The following is a 17399-nucleotide window of genomic DNA, read 5'->3' as shown; positions in this document are numbered from 1 at the left end:
GGGGGGGGGGGGGGGGGGAGGAGGAGACAGTAATAGAGTGACCAGCCAGCCATCCTGGTCTGTCTAGAACTATGAGTTTTAAGGCTGAAAGTTGTTGAGTCTTGGGGAATGCCCCAAACCCAAGGGAAACCAGGGCTGCTGGTCACCCTAACAAATGAAAACAAACCCACAGCTATAACAATATCATGACATTTCTAACTAATGGAGGTAAAGATCTGCAAGCTTCCCGAAAATGGGTTACATATACAACAGATCAAGAATCAGAATGTTTGTAGTACTGAAAGCTAAAAGATAATTTTTTTTTCAAAATTCTGAAGAAAAATGATTTCGAATCCAGAACTCTATATTCAATCTGCCAAACAAGTATCAAGGTTACACATTTTCAGACATTTAAAGTTTGAAAAATTTAAAAAGCTTTTTAAAATTTCAGAAGCACTTTTTCTTAAAAAGCAAGTGAAAGATACATGTCACCAAAATGAAATACTAAACCAAGAAAGATGTGGAATCTGGAAACAGGAAGGACTGAAGAAAATGCAGAGGCCGAAGGCAGTGTAACCAGGCTTAACAGAGCAGCCATCAGAGTCCTCTTTTCTTCTTAAACTGAAGCAGATACATGTAGACAGAATGAGTAAAGACTGAAACAATTAGCAGTAGAGTTTGGAGTTAAGCGACAGGCTCACAGAAAAGGAAGACAACGACAAAATTACTAAATTCAGAAAAAACAAAAATGTGTAAGAAGGGAAAAGTTCCTACATGACTCTAAATAGCATTTACATATAGCCATATAAACAGTGAGTGCCAATCATGACTGGGAAAATGAGAAGTATGTACAGTATATGTTTGGTGGGTGAACAGGTGGTGTAAATCTGACATAAGACATGCAATAATGCTCGCAGTGAAAAAAATCAACAAGCAGACATCTGAGCACATAATTCAGAGACACTCAAGTAAGTACCAAAATAATCAGCAATGGGGAAGGACAATGTGGCAGGAAGACTATTGTTTCTTAATAATAAATGTTCTATGACTTGACTTTAAAGTTGTGTTTAAGCATTGATAAATATTTTTAAAAAATAGCAGGATAAACACAAGGAAAGAGGTAGTCTTTAGTGATGGAATTAAGTGGTTTTGTATTATTCTTATTTGCATATTTTAATATTTTCTGGATTATTCTTTTTATAAATAACAAAGATTTTACAATCAAAAATGTCAAAGATATTACAGAATACAGAAGCTCAAATATAAAAGAGTTTTTACTAACTTACATGTAAGTTCAGTAAAACAGAATTTGGCTAAATTACTTCTTATTCTAACCTGGCATACAAAAATACATACCATGGCTGGTTCAAATCCAACAATGTAACATAAAACAAGCAAAGCCTAAGAAGGCCAATGATACTCATTCCCATTTAATTTTTTTTTAAAATTGGGAACCCATTTTTTAAAAAATTTAACATCTTTTTTTGAGCCTCAAAATGTTAAGAATCATTGCTGGTAATTTTTCGAAGTGGTTACATATTAGAACTATTAAAGTTTTAAGTTTAAAATATTTTAACAGCTGCCTAATAGTATAAATCCTTTTAATACTCAAACGTTTTCTCTTTAAGCTCCTCACTCTCAATACCTCACAAAGCTAAAAAGTAATTCAATTTTTAAACTCAGTAGGGATGACCCTACAAGACCCAACTCGGTGAATCAAGAGTTTATCTTTTAACTTCTTTTTTCCTGATCATTTCATTCTCATTTCCTCCGTTCACTCTAGAAGTGCAAAGCATCATGTCTCAAGTTTATGGAAAGAGTCCTAATCTAAGCAGAATTACCTTCCCAGAATTCGGCATCTGCCTGGTTCTTGTCTAGTTCTAATAATGGCCACAGGCTGCATGCAAGTCACCAGAAGAGTTTGAAACTCAAGCTGGAAATAAGCTGGTAACTACTGCTGACTAGATCTACAAATAGACACATCAGACTGGAAATATAATACCTTTAAATTTTTCTATAAATAAGTTGCATAATTACCCAGATTTTGATCACAAACTGTTTCTTATATTTCTGTCATCCATAACCTTCTATTTAGACAGTACATACTTTAAAATAGGCAAATTATTTCAAAATTAGCTTATAAAAAGGTAGATTAGCAAAATGTGTTTTGAAGCCAAATTATAAAAATATTTTTAAATATTATATTTAAAATACTATAAAAATATTTTAAAAAATCATTTCTATCATGACATTGCCCCACTGGTTTTACATTTATGCTACATACATTTTTAAGAATGTCTGTGCACTTAAACAACACATAGCAATAATAATTTCCTACTGCTCATTAAAAACTGTCACATAACCCTCTCCTTTCTGGGGTATCCTTAAGACTTCTCTACCAATTGATACAGGGTGACCTCTGTCCCAGAGCTATTTTGATCAGCTGTAGCTGGCAAGCCGCAAGGCTTCGGGAAGCGCATCACAGAACTAGCTGTTTCACTAGTTCTCCTGTCAGCCCTAGTTCCTCACCAGGAACCTGTTCGTCAGCCTGTTCAACAGTTGCCAGAGCAGCTCACTACAAATGGTCTTGCTGAAGTGTCCTCACTGAACGTATTATATCATTTCCCAAAGACAGTCCAGGGACCGCTGCTATCTACCAAAGTAATAGGTGGTCAAATAAATTTAATAAATACCGATTTAAGCAAAAGTTACCGTAAGATTTTTCAGTTTTCCGTACATTAATAATACATAACCTGAATCTTCTTGAGTAATATCTGACCATGGGGAAATGGGTTTCACACAACATCATGTAAGTACTGTTACTCCTATAATTTGGGGAAAATGTGCTTGACCATGAAGCTTTACTCACCAATCACAGAATGAGCCTTTACCTGAGGAAATGTCACATTCTGATTAACAGGTACAGGGATTCTTAAAAGTTGAAGAAAACAATCTACCAAATTTGGTATGCTTTCTATCTCACAAAGAGTTCTATCCCACAAAGAGTACAGATTTTGTTTTACAAATTTTGTTTCCCTGAGATATACTAATCAGAAATCTGTCTCTCAACTTCTACCCATTGAATTTAATTCTGCTCTCTGGGTTAACCTTTAAAAAAAAAAGCCTACTGCATACAAACAAAAGCCTTTCAAATATATAGAAACAACTCTCAATTCACCATTAAATGTGTATATGGTATTTCAATTTTACAAAGCTATTTTCACAATCATTCTTTTATTTATGCCGCCACACGAGAATGAATATTATCATTCTGCAAATAAAATTAGGGATTAGGTTGCCAGTGATTTGCCCAACCTCACAAAACCATCAGGAAATAACATAACTTTACACCAGGGTCTTCAAAATCTAAGGATAGCTACTCCTTAAACTGGCAACACTGTTCTAAATGTTTTGTTATGAAATACTCAACTTCAGTTGTGCATCCGAAATCTAGTGGTGCCTTCTAGGTACTGTGCACTGTGCTAAGCCTCCTCACGTATTTATCTATCCCTCAAAAAACTATTATGTCCATTTTATAATGAAAAGTTTACAAACTTTCCCACAGTCACCAGTTGATAAAATGGCAGAACTAGGATTTAAATCCAAGATTTTTAGCTCTATATTAACAGCTCTGAAAGAAGAGGGAGAGAGGAGGAGAGAGAGAAGCAAAAAAATACCATCACTTGAAACCCAGAGTCTAAGATACCTCATTTTGCATCTATATTCTTAAATAACATTACCAATTTTAATGTACTGCCCAATTCTCTTGCAGTATTGCTTCTTACATAACTCTTTCCTGAGTGACTGGCACATTTAATCACGCCTCAATTTCACTCTGCCCTTTTGACTTCAGGAAGCCTTCCGAGATTTAGCTCACCCAAATCTACTCAGTCCTTTGAGTCCTATTATTGCAAGTGATTTCTGGAACCAGATGGTTGGGTTTGCCTCTTGGCTCTATCACTTCTCAGTTCTGTGACCTTCGAAAGGAAAACTGACCACTGACCCTGAGTTTCCTTACCTGTAAGGGATAGGAAGAGCACCTGCCACATAGGGCTGATGAAAAGTAAATGAGACGATCCATGTAAAGTATTTACAAGTTGTCAGGCACTTGCAAGCACATTTATTTCTTACTATTCTGTTTTGAAATGTTTTCCACTTATTTGAAAAGAAGCAAATATGTAGTGAATGGGAGGATATAGATCCCTGGTTCACACAGTATTCATCCCTAAAGATGAAGCAGCACCAGTAAAGAAGAATCAAGTAGAAACTAGTTTCCTCTGGGATCTTAACATCTCTTAACGTTCCAAGACAGTTCAACAGTAAAACACGGAGAACACGGGTGAAAAATAAGTGGCACGACAAACAAAGCGACTGCTTCTAAGTCACACATTCCCGCCATCTTTGACGCCTAACCCTGCCTTTTGTGAGATGTTACTCAGACAAGTTATTTCATCTCCTTGGAGTAAAGCACTACTTTTTTTTTTTTTTTTTGTATTAAACTTAACTGCATATGTAAAATGCCTGGCACTTATTAGATGCTAAACAAATACTGGTTCCCTTCTCTGGTTTCAATAACTTATGCTATAAATAGAGCTCAGAACTAGGACAGTGGCAGTGAAACTGGAAAAGCAATATTAGTGACCATAGAACACACATAGACTTTTAAAGTACTAAGGCAGTTTGTGAGCACGTGTAGAGTAGACTGAGTCTGAGAGAATGCCTGGACTGGTTTTATTACGGCACAGGGGCAGCATCGAAACTCTCCAAAACTTCACTACCAAGGAAACCCCACTAACTGGCCGATGGTACGGTCCAGCTTTCTTTTAAAAATCATGTTAAAAGAGTTCTCTCTAAAAAGAGGAAGCTGTTCTCTGGAAGAGCTGAGGACATGACACTCAAGAACAATTTGCTCACACCTGGCCCTGGGCCCTTCTAGCAATAAGAACTGAAAATGATGAGCTCTTCAGCTGAGGCAGAATGGAAGGCAGAAGGGTAAGAAGCGAATCCCATGAAACATGCTGCAAACTCAACCTGGCCCACTGGCTGTAGGGCTAGCACAGTTACCAATGGAAGAAGACGGACGGACGGACGGACATGCATCACAAAGATGCACAAATGCTTCCACTTTACTGGACTGCAGACAAAGTAGGAGGTATAAAAGCAGAGACAAGTAACTCCAACTGTCAAGAAACCTTGGCAGGACCAATTTTTAACTTTTTTTTAAACTTGGCTGTCCCTTTTTAACTTTTTAACCCAGGCTTTTACTCTTTTGACTTCAAGACACCAATCTTAATCTTAATCCAATATCAGTACCTTCAAAATCAAAGATTTTATACAGATGTACTATATATTTAAAATACTAAATGGAACAAAATTCTACAATCTATAGTAAAAGATGTTATCTTCACAACAACCCTATGATATAGATTAAACATAAGATTTTACTTAGTGTCTAGTAGTATTCTTGTCAAAGTTTAGCTAATATTGAATCAACTGAAAGTAGTTATAGAATGTAGGGTTAAACTAAACAGAGCTAAAAGCTCTAACTCAATATTAAGTTAGGCTGATTCAATATTAGCTAAACTTTGAGAATAATACTAGTGGACATTATATAAAATCTAATAACCAAGAAAAAGTTCTAGCCCTATGAAAATGTGGCTCTGAAATTTTCTACGAGGGCTCAAAATAGAAAAGATGGTCAAAAATCAAGCTCTGGTTAATTATAAAAAAATTAATGCTTTAAAAATTGCTTTTTAGTTTTCTAAAATAGAAAAAAGAAAACACTTTAGTATTACAGTAACTGCATAATTGAAAAGGTTTTTCAAAAGTTCTAACGCAATGAACATCTGGCTTTCTAAAAGTCTTTTGGAAATAAGAGAGGAAGAATGTGCTTCAAGATCCCTTTCTCCCATCTAGTTTGATTCCTTACTTAATGTATTATTCTCAAACATTAGTTCTTTCTACTCTACTATAAGCGTCAAGGGGGTAATATTCTTGACCACTTACCTAGGACCCTGAGCCCCAGTGCATGGAACATAAGAGGTATTTGTCTTTAGACTAAACTCCTTAAAGGCCATAAGAAAACATGTGAATAAGGTTTAATTATACTAAGGTACATTTCTTCTAATACCTTAGCTCAGTGTTTCCATACATCAGGAACGTACAATACCGAAAAGAACATTTGACCTCCAATCTTGGCCAAGAGCAATTCATTCCTAGAATAATTTTATATCTGATTATAGAAGAATATCCAAAGGAATGTCCCACTCTGATATTAGGAAATAAGTAGCAGATGCTGCAACAATTAAGACATTAAAATGCGATGGTTTATTAATAAGAAAGCATTCCTTACGTGTCTCCATAAAACTAAATATGGTATCAATTATTATGTAGTGTTATGTAGGCAAGGTACAGTAACAGATCTAAGTGCAGGAGGGGGGAAAAAAAACCTGACTACCTTGTATACATAATCACTTTTGACAAACCAAGAGAACCCAATTAATTTAAAAAAAAAAAAAAAAGGCTCTTTCCATAACGGAAACTTACTTGCTAATTTGGCCTGTAATCCAGAAGGTCCAGGTTTTGATGTCTCTGATTTAGAAGACCCTGGAAGAGACAGTTTTGTTTTAGGAAGGCTAACTTTAGGGCTGAAACGAGCAGCCCAATCAAATTTTGAAGAGCCACCAGTTTTACTCTGTTCCTTTTCCCTGCTACTTCTTCTGGGGCTGGGACTGGATGCTGAACGGGAACGCCTGGCCTTGTTCTGGTCTTTTCCTTGTTTTACCCTGGCACCTGGTGGTACAGTGGAGGAGGCTGAGGCTACAGCAGAAGACGAGGAGGAAGTAGAGGCTGCAGAAGAAGAATCAGTGATGGTGCTACACCCAGCTTTGGCTGAGGCGGCTGATTTTGAAGCCAGCTTGGTAGGTTTTGCAGATCTCTCTTCGGCACCAGTTGATTCAGACACAGAACCACCCTTTATACAAGAACTCTCTGTCCTCTTTCTTTTCTGACTCCGTGAACTACCAGTGGCCCCACTCTTTCTGGTATGAGCCTTGCTTGTTGATGGCGATTGTGCAGATTTCAATTGTTGTTGCTGGTCTAAATGTCTCTTCTTTGACTTACTATGTGGCTTATTTGTTTCTGAGGGAGATTCAGTATGCTGAAGTGCTTTGGGTTTTTTTGCAGAGCTAGGAGAATTGGTCCTGTTGTAGTCTGGACTAGCACTGCGTTTCACTCCTCGAGAATTGTCTTTCTTAGGCACCTGCCCCGTTTTTTGCCTTTCTGAAGTATTGGCTCTGTCTGGATCCTCTGGTTGTGGAACTATGACAGCAGATGATGAACTGCAGCTTCTAAGAGGTTAGATAAGAAGAGAGTTAATATCAGCCTAACATTATTAAACCTATCATACAATACTTATTTGTTAACTTCTCAAATCTGCGGAAGTGCTTTAAAAAAAGTACAAACGTTTTCTTGATATGTCAAGTACTAAATAAAAATAGCTTTTTAAATGGTTCAAAATTGAAAAAGAAAAAAAAGAGGCAGGTTTGACTTTGGGTGGTAAAATATTAAGAGATCAGGTTAACACTTTAGTCCAAAGATTACTGACACCAACATTCCCAATAACAAAATGAGAACTAGGATTGCAAGGAAAAGAATGCTTAACAGTTCAGAACCAGCTGAAACTAGAATGTTGATGCTCTTTGTTCAAGCTTATTTTAAACAACATTAAACTACACACTTTCGAAATGGAAGTTAGAAATTTCTGTCTATAGTATTAAATCTTTAGTTACATTCCTTTTCTACCAATCAGATCTAAAGAAATCATTGACCTATGGCTCTGACAATTAAGAATTAAAGAAAATGATAAAATGGCAATTTCAGATGCCTATAATGGTTTCTTAAGCAAAAGGGGAACCTCAGAGCTCTCTAAATAAACATACAAAAAAAAAAAGCATTGTCTAGGGCATGTTGCATCAACATCAGAGCAAAAGTTGATGAACTGTATTAATGCAAAAAGTGACACTCAGAGAAATAATGAAAACAGGTATCATAACATTTTGGGATAACCTGGTAAGTTTTAATATTATGCAATGATTAATATGCAAATACTTCTGCCTTGAAAATGTATAAGCAATGTGAAGATTTACCTTTTAGAAAGGTGTCCCCTTGACAGCTCAGTAGTATTAGACTGCACTTTGGGTGCCTTAGAATTAGATTTTCTACTCTCAGGAGGGCTATATCCCTTATGTTTTGCCTGCCCTAAATGTGACCTGTCAGCAGAAAATCAAAACAGAAATCTATCAGGAAAATGAGATGCAAATACAATACTGAAAGTGAAATAATTTTTCATTTTTTTAAAAAAAGTTCCCCAATTCTTCATTATTGACCCACCTTCTTCCCAAATATTTCTATAATTGTTATTCTATCAGATAATCAATCTGGCAAGAGTAACTGCCTATTAGAACCAACTCTCTCAATACTACAGTTAAGATTTTACCAGCTGTCATAATTGTATAATATTATAGTTGCTTAACCAATAATAAATTTTTCTGCAATTTTACTGTAGACATTAAATATGCCCAATTTTTGCAAAAAGCAAATCCAGATTTTAGACCTAAACACTACTTTTAATAGACAATGTGACTAAAATAGTTTAAAAGTTTTACAGAAACGACAATTTGTGATCCCTAAAATGATACTAATGCCAAATTTGTACATTATAATTCAGGATAACACAGTAAATGCAGAGGCAGATGAAAGTGATCCTCAAACTTATTTTACACAGAAAATCATTAGAAGTACTAAATAGTAAATAAACCTACGTGAAATTAAGAGTGATATTTGTTAATAATTTAAAGCAGTAACCAACAGAAAGTACACGAACAACCAAGTCCTAGAGAGAATTTACAACAAAATATTCCAAATACATTCAAAAGATTCCATCATTGATACATGGCTGGCTTATACTTATAATAAATCAAATCCTTATGTCAGCATTGTTCTGAGAACAAGTTTGAGGGACATGAAGAAACTGTTTTCAGTTGTTATAGATTTTTTTTTAACCCTTGGCAATAGTTACATGAGATTTTCATAAGCAAAGGAGGCATACATTAATATGTACCCAGAAAAGCTGACGTTATAGAGGTGAGATATTAACAGATGGAATTTATGTAATTCGCAGCGAACATCCATGTAAATCATGTAACATAAGAGCATATTCTAATGATAATAAGTTTCATTAATACCAAAGCTCTTTTATTATAACCATTTATAAATTATTAATGCTCAGATTACTATAAAGTAAATCTACATAAAATAATAATGCCCAATCTAGGATAGTCTATCAGAATATCACAGCATTCAACACTAAATGAATCTTGATGTCTTCTCTTAGTTCATTTTACCCCTCCCTCATTTATTGAACCCTGATGTTCAACATTAATTTTTATTAAAAAGCATAATGTGTTTAAGAATCAGTAAAAGTTATATCTACTATAAATCAAATTAGAAAGAACACTACAGTAAAATTCATAACAAACTCTTAGGAAGCACCAGAATGAGTCCATTTAGTAAATTATAGCCCAAGGACGGGTGGGTGGATAAGTGTGGGTGGGGGTGATTCAGGAGCTTCTATATCATTGTATGGGTGTTCCTAAAACTCACGTTCTGCAAAATCGCCCACTAAAAATAACTGGGCTAAGTGAAAATAAGATCGGATTCAGAGTACTCAAACTTATATTATTTTTGTAATGAGAGTCCTAACAAAATTACCATCATTTTAATAAAAGATTAAATCTCCACTAACATTTGTACCAGTTATCACAGTTGGGTCCACTCTCTGGAGTCTGATTTTTGTAACTTTCTCCTTTTAAGCGTCAACTTTTAAAGATGTTTTAAGACCAGCTTCGACAAAATTAAACAAACATCTCAAGGGCAGATTTTCCCTTTTGACTTTTTCTATCTTTACAAATACTGGAGTAAATGGTTTTGAGCTTCCTGAGAGTGTTTAACACAGTACAAAGGGCAGTGGTTCTGGAATCTACTGAACTAGCTATTTCTTGCACTAAATGATTTCTTTAAATCATTTCTGGAAGAATTTCAGATTTTTCATAAGATCGTCATAGATTATCAAATCTTCTTTAACTGAAAGGTCTATATCCATTTCAGTTCATATATTAACACTGTAAGGAAAACTGCCTGTAAACCAACACTATTTCATATTATACTGACATCATTTTCCTATTTGCCAACAAGTGTACATGGGCCAACTCACATTAAAGAAACCCACACTGAAAAGAGCAAACTACAGTCAATTCTGGGTTATATGCTTTCAAGATTAATTTGAAACCAAGTCTCAAATGCCTCTGGTTCACTTTTAGGCAAATCATATGTAGTGACTGTCCCTTTCAAATGCTTTAATTTACTTTTACAGCAATTTAGTAAAATCTTTGGTAGCACGAAGTATTAAAAACCATCTCTAGTCCACAGGAAGAATCCAAAAGAGAACAAAACCTCTATCAAAGAGCACATTCTTATCTGAATTAGGAAAAATTAGGAAAGTGGCTAGTTAACTCCTTATACTACAGGTCTTAAATTTTGTCTGAAATTAATTTCTATGACAGATTCGCAACTCAATACATGGACATATTATCAAATATAAATGATTTGGGGATTAATTACATCTTCAAATTTCTTCATGTGTATACAGACACATATTTTGATGCTTTTATAACATTATAGTTTTGTTTCCCAAATATTAAACACTTTGTTTATAACACTATAAAACGCATGTTATATAATCCATTGATTTGCAGTAATCAAGGTAGAAAGTTCAACTGAACCACTTCAAACAAAAAACTCACCAATGTTCTCTGTAAAATGAACTGTTTTTCTATTTCAGTCACAAAGCTGATTAGAGTCTGACCAATGTTCCTATGTTTAGTGATGGCCAAATGCTAGCCCAAATGATTCAGTAATTTAGAGTAAGGAACTCCTTAATTATATTACAAAACTGTTTTAAATATCAGTGAGGGAGCATTTTGAAAACATATGTTGGAGAACAGGAGTGCTATTGGTATTTAGCAGGTGTGGACTATAACTAGGGGATTTCATGCAATGTACAAAACAGTCAGACACAATGAAAAACTTTCTCATGACCCATATATTTCAAATAGTGTTGGTGATACATGAAGATGTTTTTTTCGTAAGGTCTTCATATATCTTCACCCATGACATAGGTGAAAAATATGCTTAGAATTTATGAAATTGGTTTTTGCATGGTTTTCATACATGTTAAATTTTCCAGGAATGCATGGGTATCAACAAGATTACATTTGTTTTTTGTAGCTTTACCAAGAGTCATGCATTATTTTGAAAGTCTACAATGAAAATGCTGCTAATGGCATTTAAGTCTGTTGTAGCTATCACATTCAATAAATTCAAATATAGATACAAGCAACTGAATATATAGTATCACCTTATATCAATACCCCCAAGAATTTACCTACTGAGATGTTTTGTTATCAATTGTTTTCCTTTCATTTATTTTTTTACCCTTCTAAAATTCTTGTATATTATGTTGATGATTCTAAACTGTGCAGGCGGCCATTTTATATTATTTCCTAATTCAAGATACTAAAGGGACACCATAATAAAGATATTTACAGAATGGGAGCATTGAAGCTGACAGAGTTGAGAATGTCTGTACCAAGCTACTCAATTCCACAGATTTGTTAGGTTTGCCAACTCAAATATACTCAAGTCACGACAGAGCATGTAAACATGAATGACACCGTCTAGTTCCTGTCCTCAGAGGTCAGAGTCTCATAAAACAAGGTGATCTGCCAGGTGCTATAAAGTTTCCAACAAAAGGAGAAATTACTTCTAGCAGGATAATATGGGCTTTAGAGACAGACTGCATGGCATTTAAAACACACCCTCAAGGAGGAAAAGCTGAGGAAAGAGAGCATTCCAGTCAAAAGCAGAAGATAGGCAAAGGCAGAGGCAGGAAATTGTGAAACCCTAATGGCACCTGGTAAATGATATGAACTCCCCTGAGCACAGAGATACATTAGGAAACAATATTGAAAGGACAGGCTAGTGCCTAAATGCACTGTGAAAGGATCTAGATTTTGTCCTTAATAACAGTTTACAATAACAGATTGATAGAAGCAGCCAAAATCAAAATTGTTTATGTTCAATGATGTGGGTAAGTTGAAGATGGGTGAGTAAACTATAAGGCTTGAATGTAATGAAAACTGTAGGTAAATGTGGCACCTTAAGGAGAACCTTAGAGCTCACTTTCTCCCCAACATTTCCCAAATAAAGTCACTTGGTGGTGAGTGTAAAAACCAAGACAGTCAAAGTAAATTACTAATTACTGACAGAACAGTGATGCAGTACTGAATATTTCATGAACTACATTGGCTTTTATAAATACCTGGGTAAAAACTTAGTTCACACTTTGTCGGACCACAGATAGAATAAATACTTTTAAAGGTGTGATTATGTGATAAGCATTACATTAATTATTTAAACACAGTATCCAATTTATTCTTCAAAGGGCACCTAAGGCAGGTATATATTTCCATTTTAAAGACTGAGAAAATGAGGCTTGCCCAAAATCATACAGCCCCTAGACTGGAAAAGAAAGACTGAGCCCAGGTATTCCAACTCCCTAAATCTCAAACACCACAGCTGCATCTCGGGGCTCAATGGTCAAAGTGAAAGGCCTGCATCTGTGATCAGTAAACGTTTCCTATCCATGCTGGTATTTCTGTCCCTAACTGTATACAGATCAAAATAAATGGCTTAAGGCTTTAGAGGTAATATATGAGAAAAATGGATGAAAACACATTTTCTTTCAATCTTCTAAAAAGGAACCCTCTTGCTTTCTGCATTTCATAAAAGAAACAGCCCGTCTATGGCCATGCCACCCTGAACATGCCCGATCTCGTCTAATCTCAGAAGCTAAGCAGGGTCCAGCCTCGTTAGTACTTGGATGGGAGATCACCTAAGAAGACCAGGTGCTGTAGGCGTTAAAAAACAGCCTTCCATATGTAATGCTAAGACTTGCTATTCACTTACTGAAGAAGAATTTGTATATATTCGTTTTTTTTAGTCATACTGATACTCTTATGGAAAGCATTCTGAAAAAGAGAGAGCCCTTATACAAAGTGGTGTGGACACTCGATTTCATCAGTATTGAAAAACGGAAGTATCAGAGCAAACACTCAGTTAAGGATATGAAATAATTTATGCAGCTGACATAGGTTTTCAATATGCTTATGATGTGACTTTTGGACAAAATTTCACACTTCATGATTAATGCAAGAAATATATACTGCAAAGAAAATTATAAAACATAAAATATTACTTTGTTGGTCCAAGACATTGGAGCTATTAAGAATCTACATGCGTAACTTCCAAATGGAAAAAAAGTAACCCCTGTCCTCCTCAGACCAAGGCAGCCATGCCACTATCTAACAACACTATAAATCTTGCCTCCTAGGAAAATGATGACTAGCTGTCTCATCATTACTGTAGAACTAAAAAGTAAAAAAGTGTGGATACATATGGTTCTGCAACCAAGATTCACCATTTCTGAAACGTGCCAAGCCCAAATCACCTTGTCAACTCCAGTATAAATCATTTTCTTAAATGACTTCAATTTAGTCATAAGAAACAATGACATTATTTTCATGTAGTATGTCGCCCCTTAACAGTCTCCTCCTCCTGAAGGTGAGGAAGCTTGAACTTCCATCTCACTGAGCAAAGGCTGGGATAAAAAAAGAGACAGAACACAACAATTATAAAGAAAGGCTCCCCTACCGCTTAATCAAGTAGAATGAGGAGACCAACACAGTATGTCTATGGCTATGTTGTACTAAGCAGAATTTAGAGAAATAAATGGTCTGCTGTAGATATGGAAGAAGTTAAAAAATGAAGTTTAAACAGCCTGTGATGGCTATAATGTGCTATTTACAAATATTCTATTTCTCCTCTTTCCAGAAACATGGTAGAATGGTTTTATGTGCAGCCATGTAACTTGCTCTGATCAAGGGAATGTAAGAGGAAATGAATCACTTCTGGGGTAAGCCTTGGAGAGCCACAGGGAAATTTACCATATTATTTTGTTGCAGCAAAGATACCTGAATACCTAAACATGTAGACATGGAACAGAGAGCCTGGAACTGATCCAGGATGGAAAGCTTTCTAGTGGCTGGATTGCTGTAACATACAAACACTAAGGAGCTAAACTGTCACTATAGTATAATCTAGCCCACCTTGTTTGTTACACAGTCCACTTAAACCATGGCCCAGTTCAACTCTCTAATTGTCATTTCATGACCATTTCTGTAAAAGAAAGTCACATTTTTATGCCTAGAAATGCCTAGGAAATAAATCTTATTTCTACCCCACACTAGTATTTGTTGAACACCTACTATTACCATCAAACTAACAAGTAACAGAATAATGAGAAATGAAATCCAAACTCTGGAAATAAATGATGATTCCACACACGTCGACTAAAGAGTACAGCTAACATGTACCCTTCTTCAACCTTCAGAACCCAGATCAATGACATCATCTTCTAGAAACGTTTCTCACCTGACTCTAATAATTACCTACAAGCAAGCCCATTTCCCCTACTGAGTTGGAACTACTTGTGACAAAGGCTATTCTATTCTACTCTCATTTTTATAACTAACATCTAGTATGGTGCTCACAAGCATGATGTTCTACAAATGGATAAATACAATCTTATACTAAGTTTGTAATCAGCACTAAGGCAGGACTCTTAACTCTAAAGTCAAAAGAAGTTTTATCAAAATAATGCATGTATCATCTCCAGAAGCAAAATAGCTAAATAATCAAGACTAAAGAAAGCAAGAGTCAACACAGCTCTGAAGAACGAAGAACTAAAACTTGTCAGAATTTAATACACACATACTCTTTAACGTATTTGCTTTTCTCTATCTGTCCATTTTCTTCCATAAAGCAGGAGACATGCAATTGCCAACTTCAGATTCACACCTTCTCTCTGCTACCAGAATGGAAAAAGCTCCCAGCTTTTTCCCAGCTTGGATCACATGACCACCCAAGCTCAGAAAGATGAAAGACTGCAGATTCTCCCAGCTCTGCTAAGAGGCTAGGCGATGGGTAGCCAGGAGCAGGGCAAGATCTCGTTGGAAAAGAGTAATTATCATCTGAAACGCATGAGTGAAGAACTGAGGGAGATCATTCCACAAAGAGGGTTACTCTTCTAAGAGGGGCTACTAGCTGCTCAGCGAATCAGAAGGGCAGTTCGCCTGTATACTGGTACAAAGGGAGATTAACGACATTTGCACTTTTAAGTATACACGCATCAAAAAGTATTCTCACTCAGACCTCACTCCTTAAACTTGTTTTTCCAATGTTTAATCTCATTATTATAGAAATATTGATAAGATTAATGCAATTTTTCCTTATCAAATTAGCAAGAAAATGAAGATAACAAAAATAGAATGATGAGAAAAAGTGCTCTTTTTCCTAATGGTGACAAGGAAATTGTAGGAAAAAATTTTATGTGCAACAAGTTAACAATAAAAACTCCTTTCAACCAAAAAAATTTCACTTCCAAGACTCTATCTTTAATAAGAGATACCTGAAATGCAAACATTTATGCATAAGCAAAACCTTTCCCCAGTGCAACTATATAGAAAACTTTCCCCAGTGCAACTATATAGAAAACCATCCAAAAACTGACAAGCAATCATGAAAAGTATTGTATGCTGACTCAGTAAATCATGTGATCGTTTGTAAACAATTTAAAAAATTCATGATATGAGAAAATATGTTAGGATGCTGATTTTTTTTTTTTTTTAAAAGCAGGATCCAAAACTGTTTAAAGTGTAATCAGCTATAGGTTAAATTGTATTTAATGAGACAAAATCAAAAATGGTAACACAGACTTATGTCTGGATAATATTTTTTTCTTTTAGTGTTTTTCTGTATCCCACCCCCTGAAATAGTTTTTGAAGCAAAACACAAATCTATTTCTTTCATATAATTAATGCCGCTAAAAATATCCCTGCTCTGACACTGTTAACCAAAAGCTATTAAAACTTAGATTTCATATTCAGTTTTTATTCTGTAATAATTATTAAAAATTACAGATAAGTTTTTTAATGGGGGTGAGGTGTGGGGTAGATTTGAGTTCAAGCATTGCCTCACACAATTAAAAAATCTGACAGATTAAAGTAAAACTAAAATATAACCACAACAGAACTAAGAAGAAAATTTTACTCTTGGGATGGAGAAAACAAAGGAAGAAATAAAAGAGTTGACAGACAATTATCTAATTTTTAATACTTCTATAAATTAAAACATACCATAACAAATAATAAAACTAGCAAAAATATTTGCCCGTATCATTAGGTTGATACCCTTTCTATAAAGGGTATCAAAAAAGAACAAGCATCTTCTAATTAAAATAAAAGACAGTAATGGACAACTCGTAAGTAAAAACAGCCAACATGTGGGAAGATCTTCAACGCTTATAATAACCAAGGAAATGCTAACTTTAACCAAAAGGATTCTTTTTCCACAAACTTTTATTAAAAATGGTATGCTCTCTTGATTAGGATAAGGAGAAACAGGCACTCTCAAAGAATTAGTAGGAGTATAAACTTGTCCAATAAAAAAAAAAGAAGACATATAAATAAAGTGGTTAGATTTTTCTGAAAGACAATTTAGCAATTTGTTATAAGTCACCAGACTATTCATATCCTCAGGTCCTATAAACTCTGTTATGGAATTTAACTTGATAAAATCAGGGCTATAATCAAGTATGACGGGAACAGAAATGTATTTTTACAGCAAAAAATTAGGGGAAAAAACTAGAGGCCCAAATTTAAATCATGGGCTTTCATACCAAACAAAAATCAAGGAGTAAAACTATAGACTAGAAATATTAGCCACAGTTATCTCTAGATGGTCAAATTAAATTGATCTTATTTCCTTGAATTTTCCCAAAGCTTCTCAATTTTCTATTCTTAACAAGCTGTTTTTACAACAAAAACAATATCAAAGAAACTATCGCTACGGTAATCCTAACCAAAGTTGCTGTAAAACTGAATTCAATCCCACCACCGCCATTTGAGAAAAACAAGACAAAACACATAATATAATGAAAACGCTACTGCATGGCCAAGAAGGATGGGGAGACTACAAATACCTGTGCTAGAAGTGGAAAGGGCTAGGAAGTATCCCTGAGGGCAAGCCAACAGAGAAGCAGTGGAAGAGAGTGATTTCCTAAAGAAGGAAAAGAGAACAGAAAAGAGAGGAACAGATCAGCTATAGCCCAAAAAATTATAGAAGGAAAAGAGAAAAATAGAAGAGAAGATGTCTTGTTCAATTATGGAAAGAGATGAAGGATG

At 35.1% G+C, this 17399-nt stretch overlaps 1 protein-coding gene and 1 pseudogene across 1 annotated transcript in view; one reads left to right on the top strand and one right to left on the bottom strand.

Annotated features, from left to right (window-relative positions):
• TRIP12 (thyroid hormone receptor interactor 12) overlaps positions 1-17399 on the bottom strand; it is a 132518-nt gene that overhangs the window by 75235 nt on the left and 39884 nt on the right. The window contains exons 3-5 of the mRNA XM_023532935.1: positions 8127-8249; positions 6673-7328; positions 6526-6585 (exon numbers count right to left, since the gene is read on the bottom strand). Coding sequence (XP_023388703.1) covers positions 6526-6585; positions 6673-7328; positions 8127-8249 — 839 coding nt within the window. The remainder of the gene's footprint in view (positions 1-6525; positions 6586-6672; positions 7329-8126; positions 8250-17399) is intronic.
• Positions 12898-13016, top strand: LOC111742414 (annotated as a pseudogene).

This window comes from Pteropus vampyrus, unplaced genomic scaffold (assembly GCF_000151845.1).
Source record: "Pteropus vampyrus isolate Shadow unplaced genomic scaffold, Pvam_2.0 Scaffold93, whole genome shotgun sequence".
Taxonomy (NCBI): domain Eukaryota; kingdom Metazoa; phylum Chordata; class Mammalia; order Chiroptera; family Pteropodidae; genus Pteropus; species Pteropus vampyrus.
This window is presented reverse-complemented; position numbering and strand designations above follow the sequence as displayed.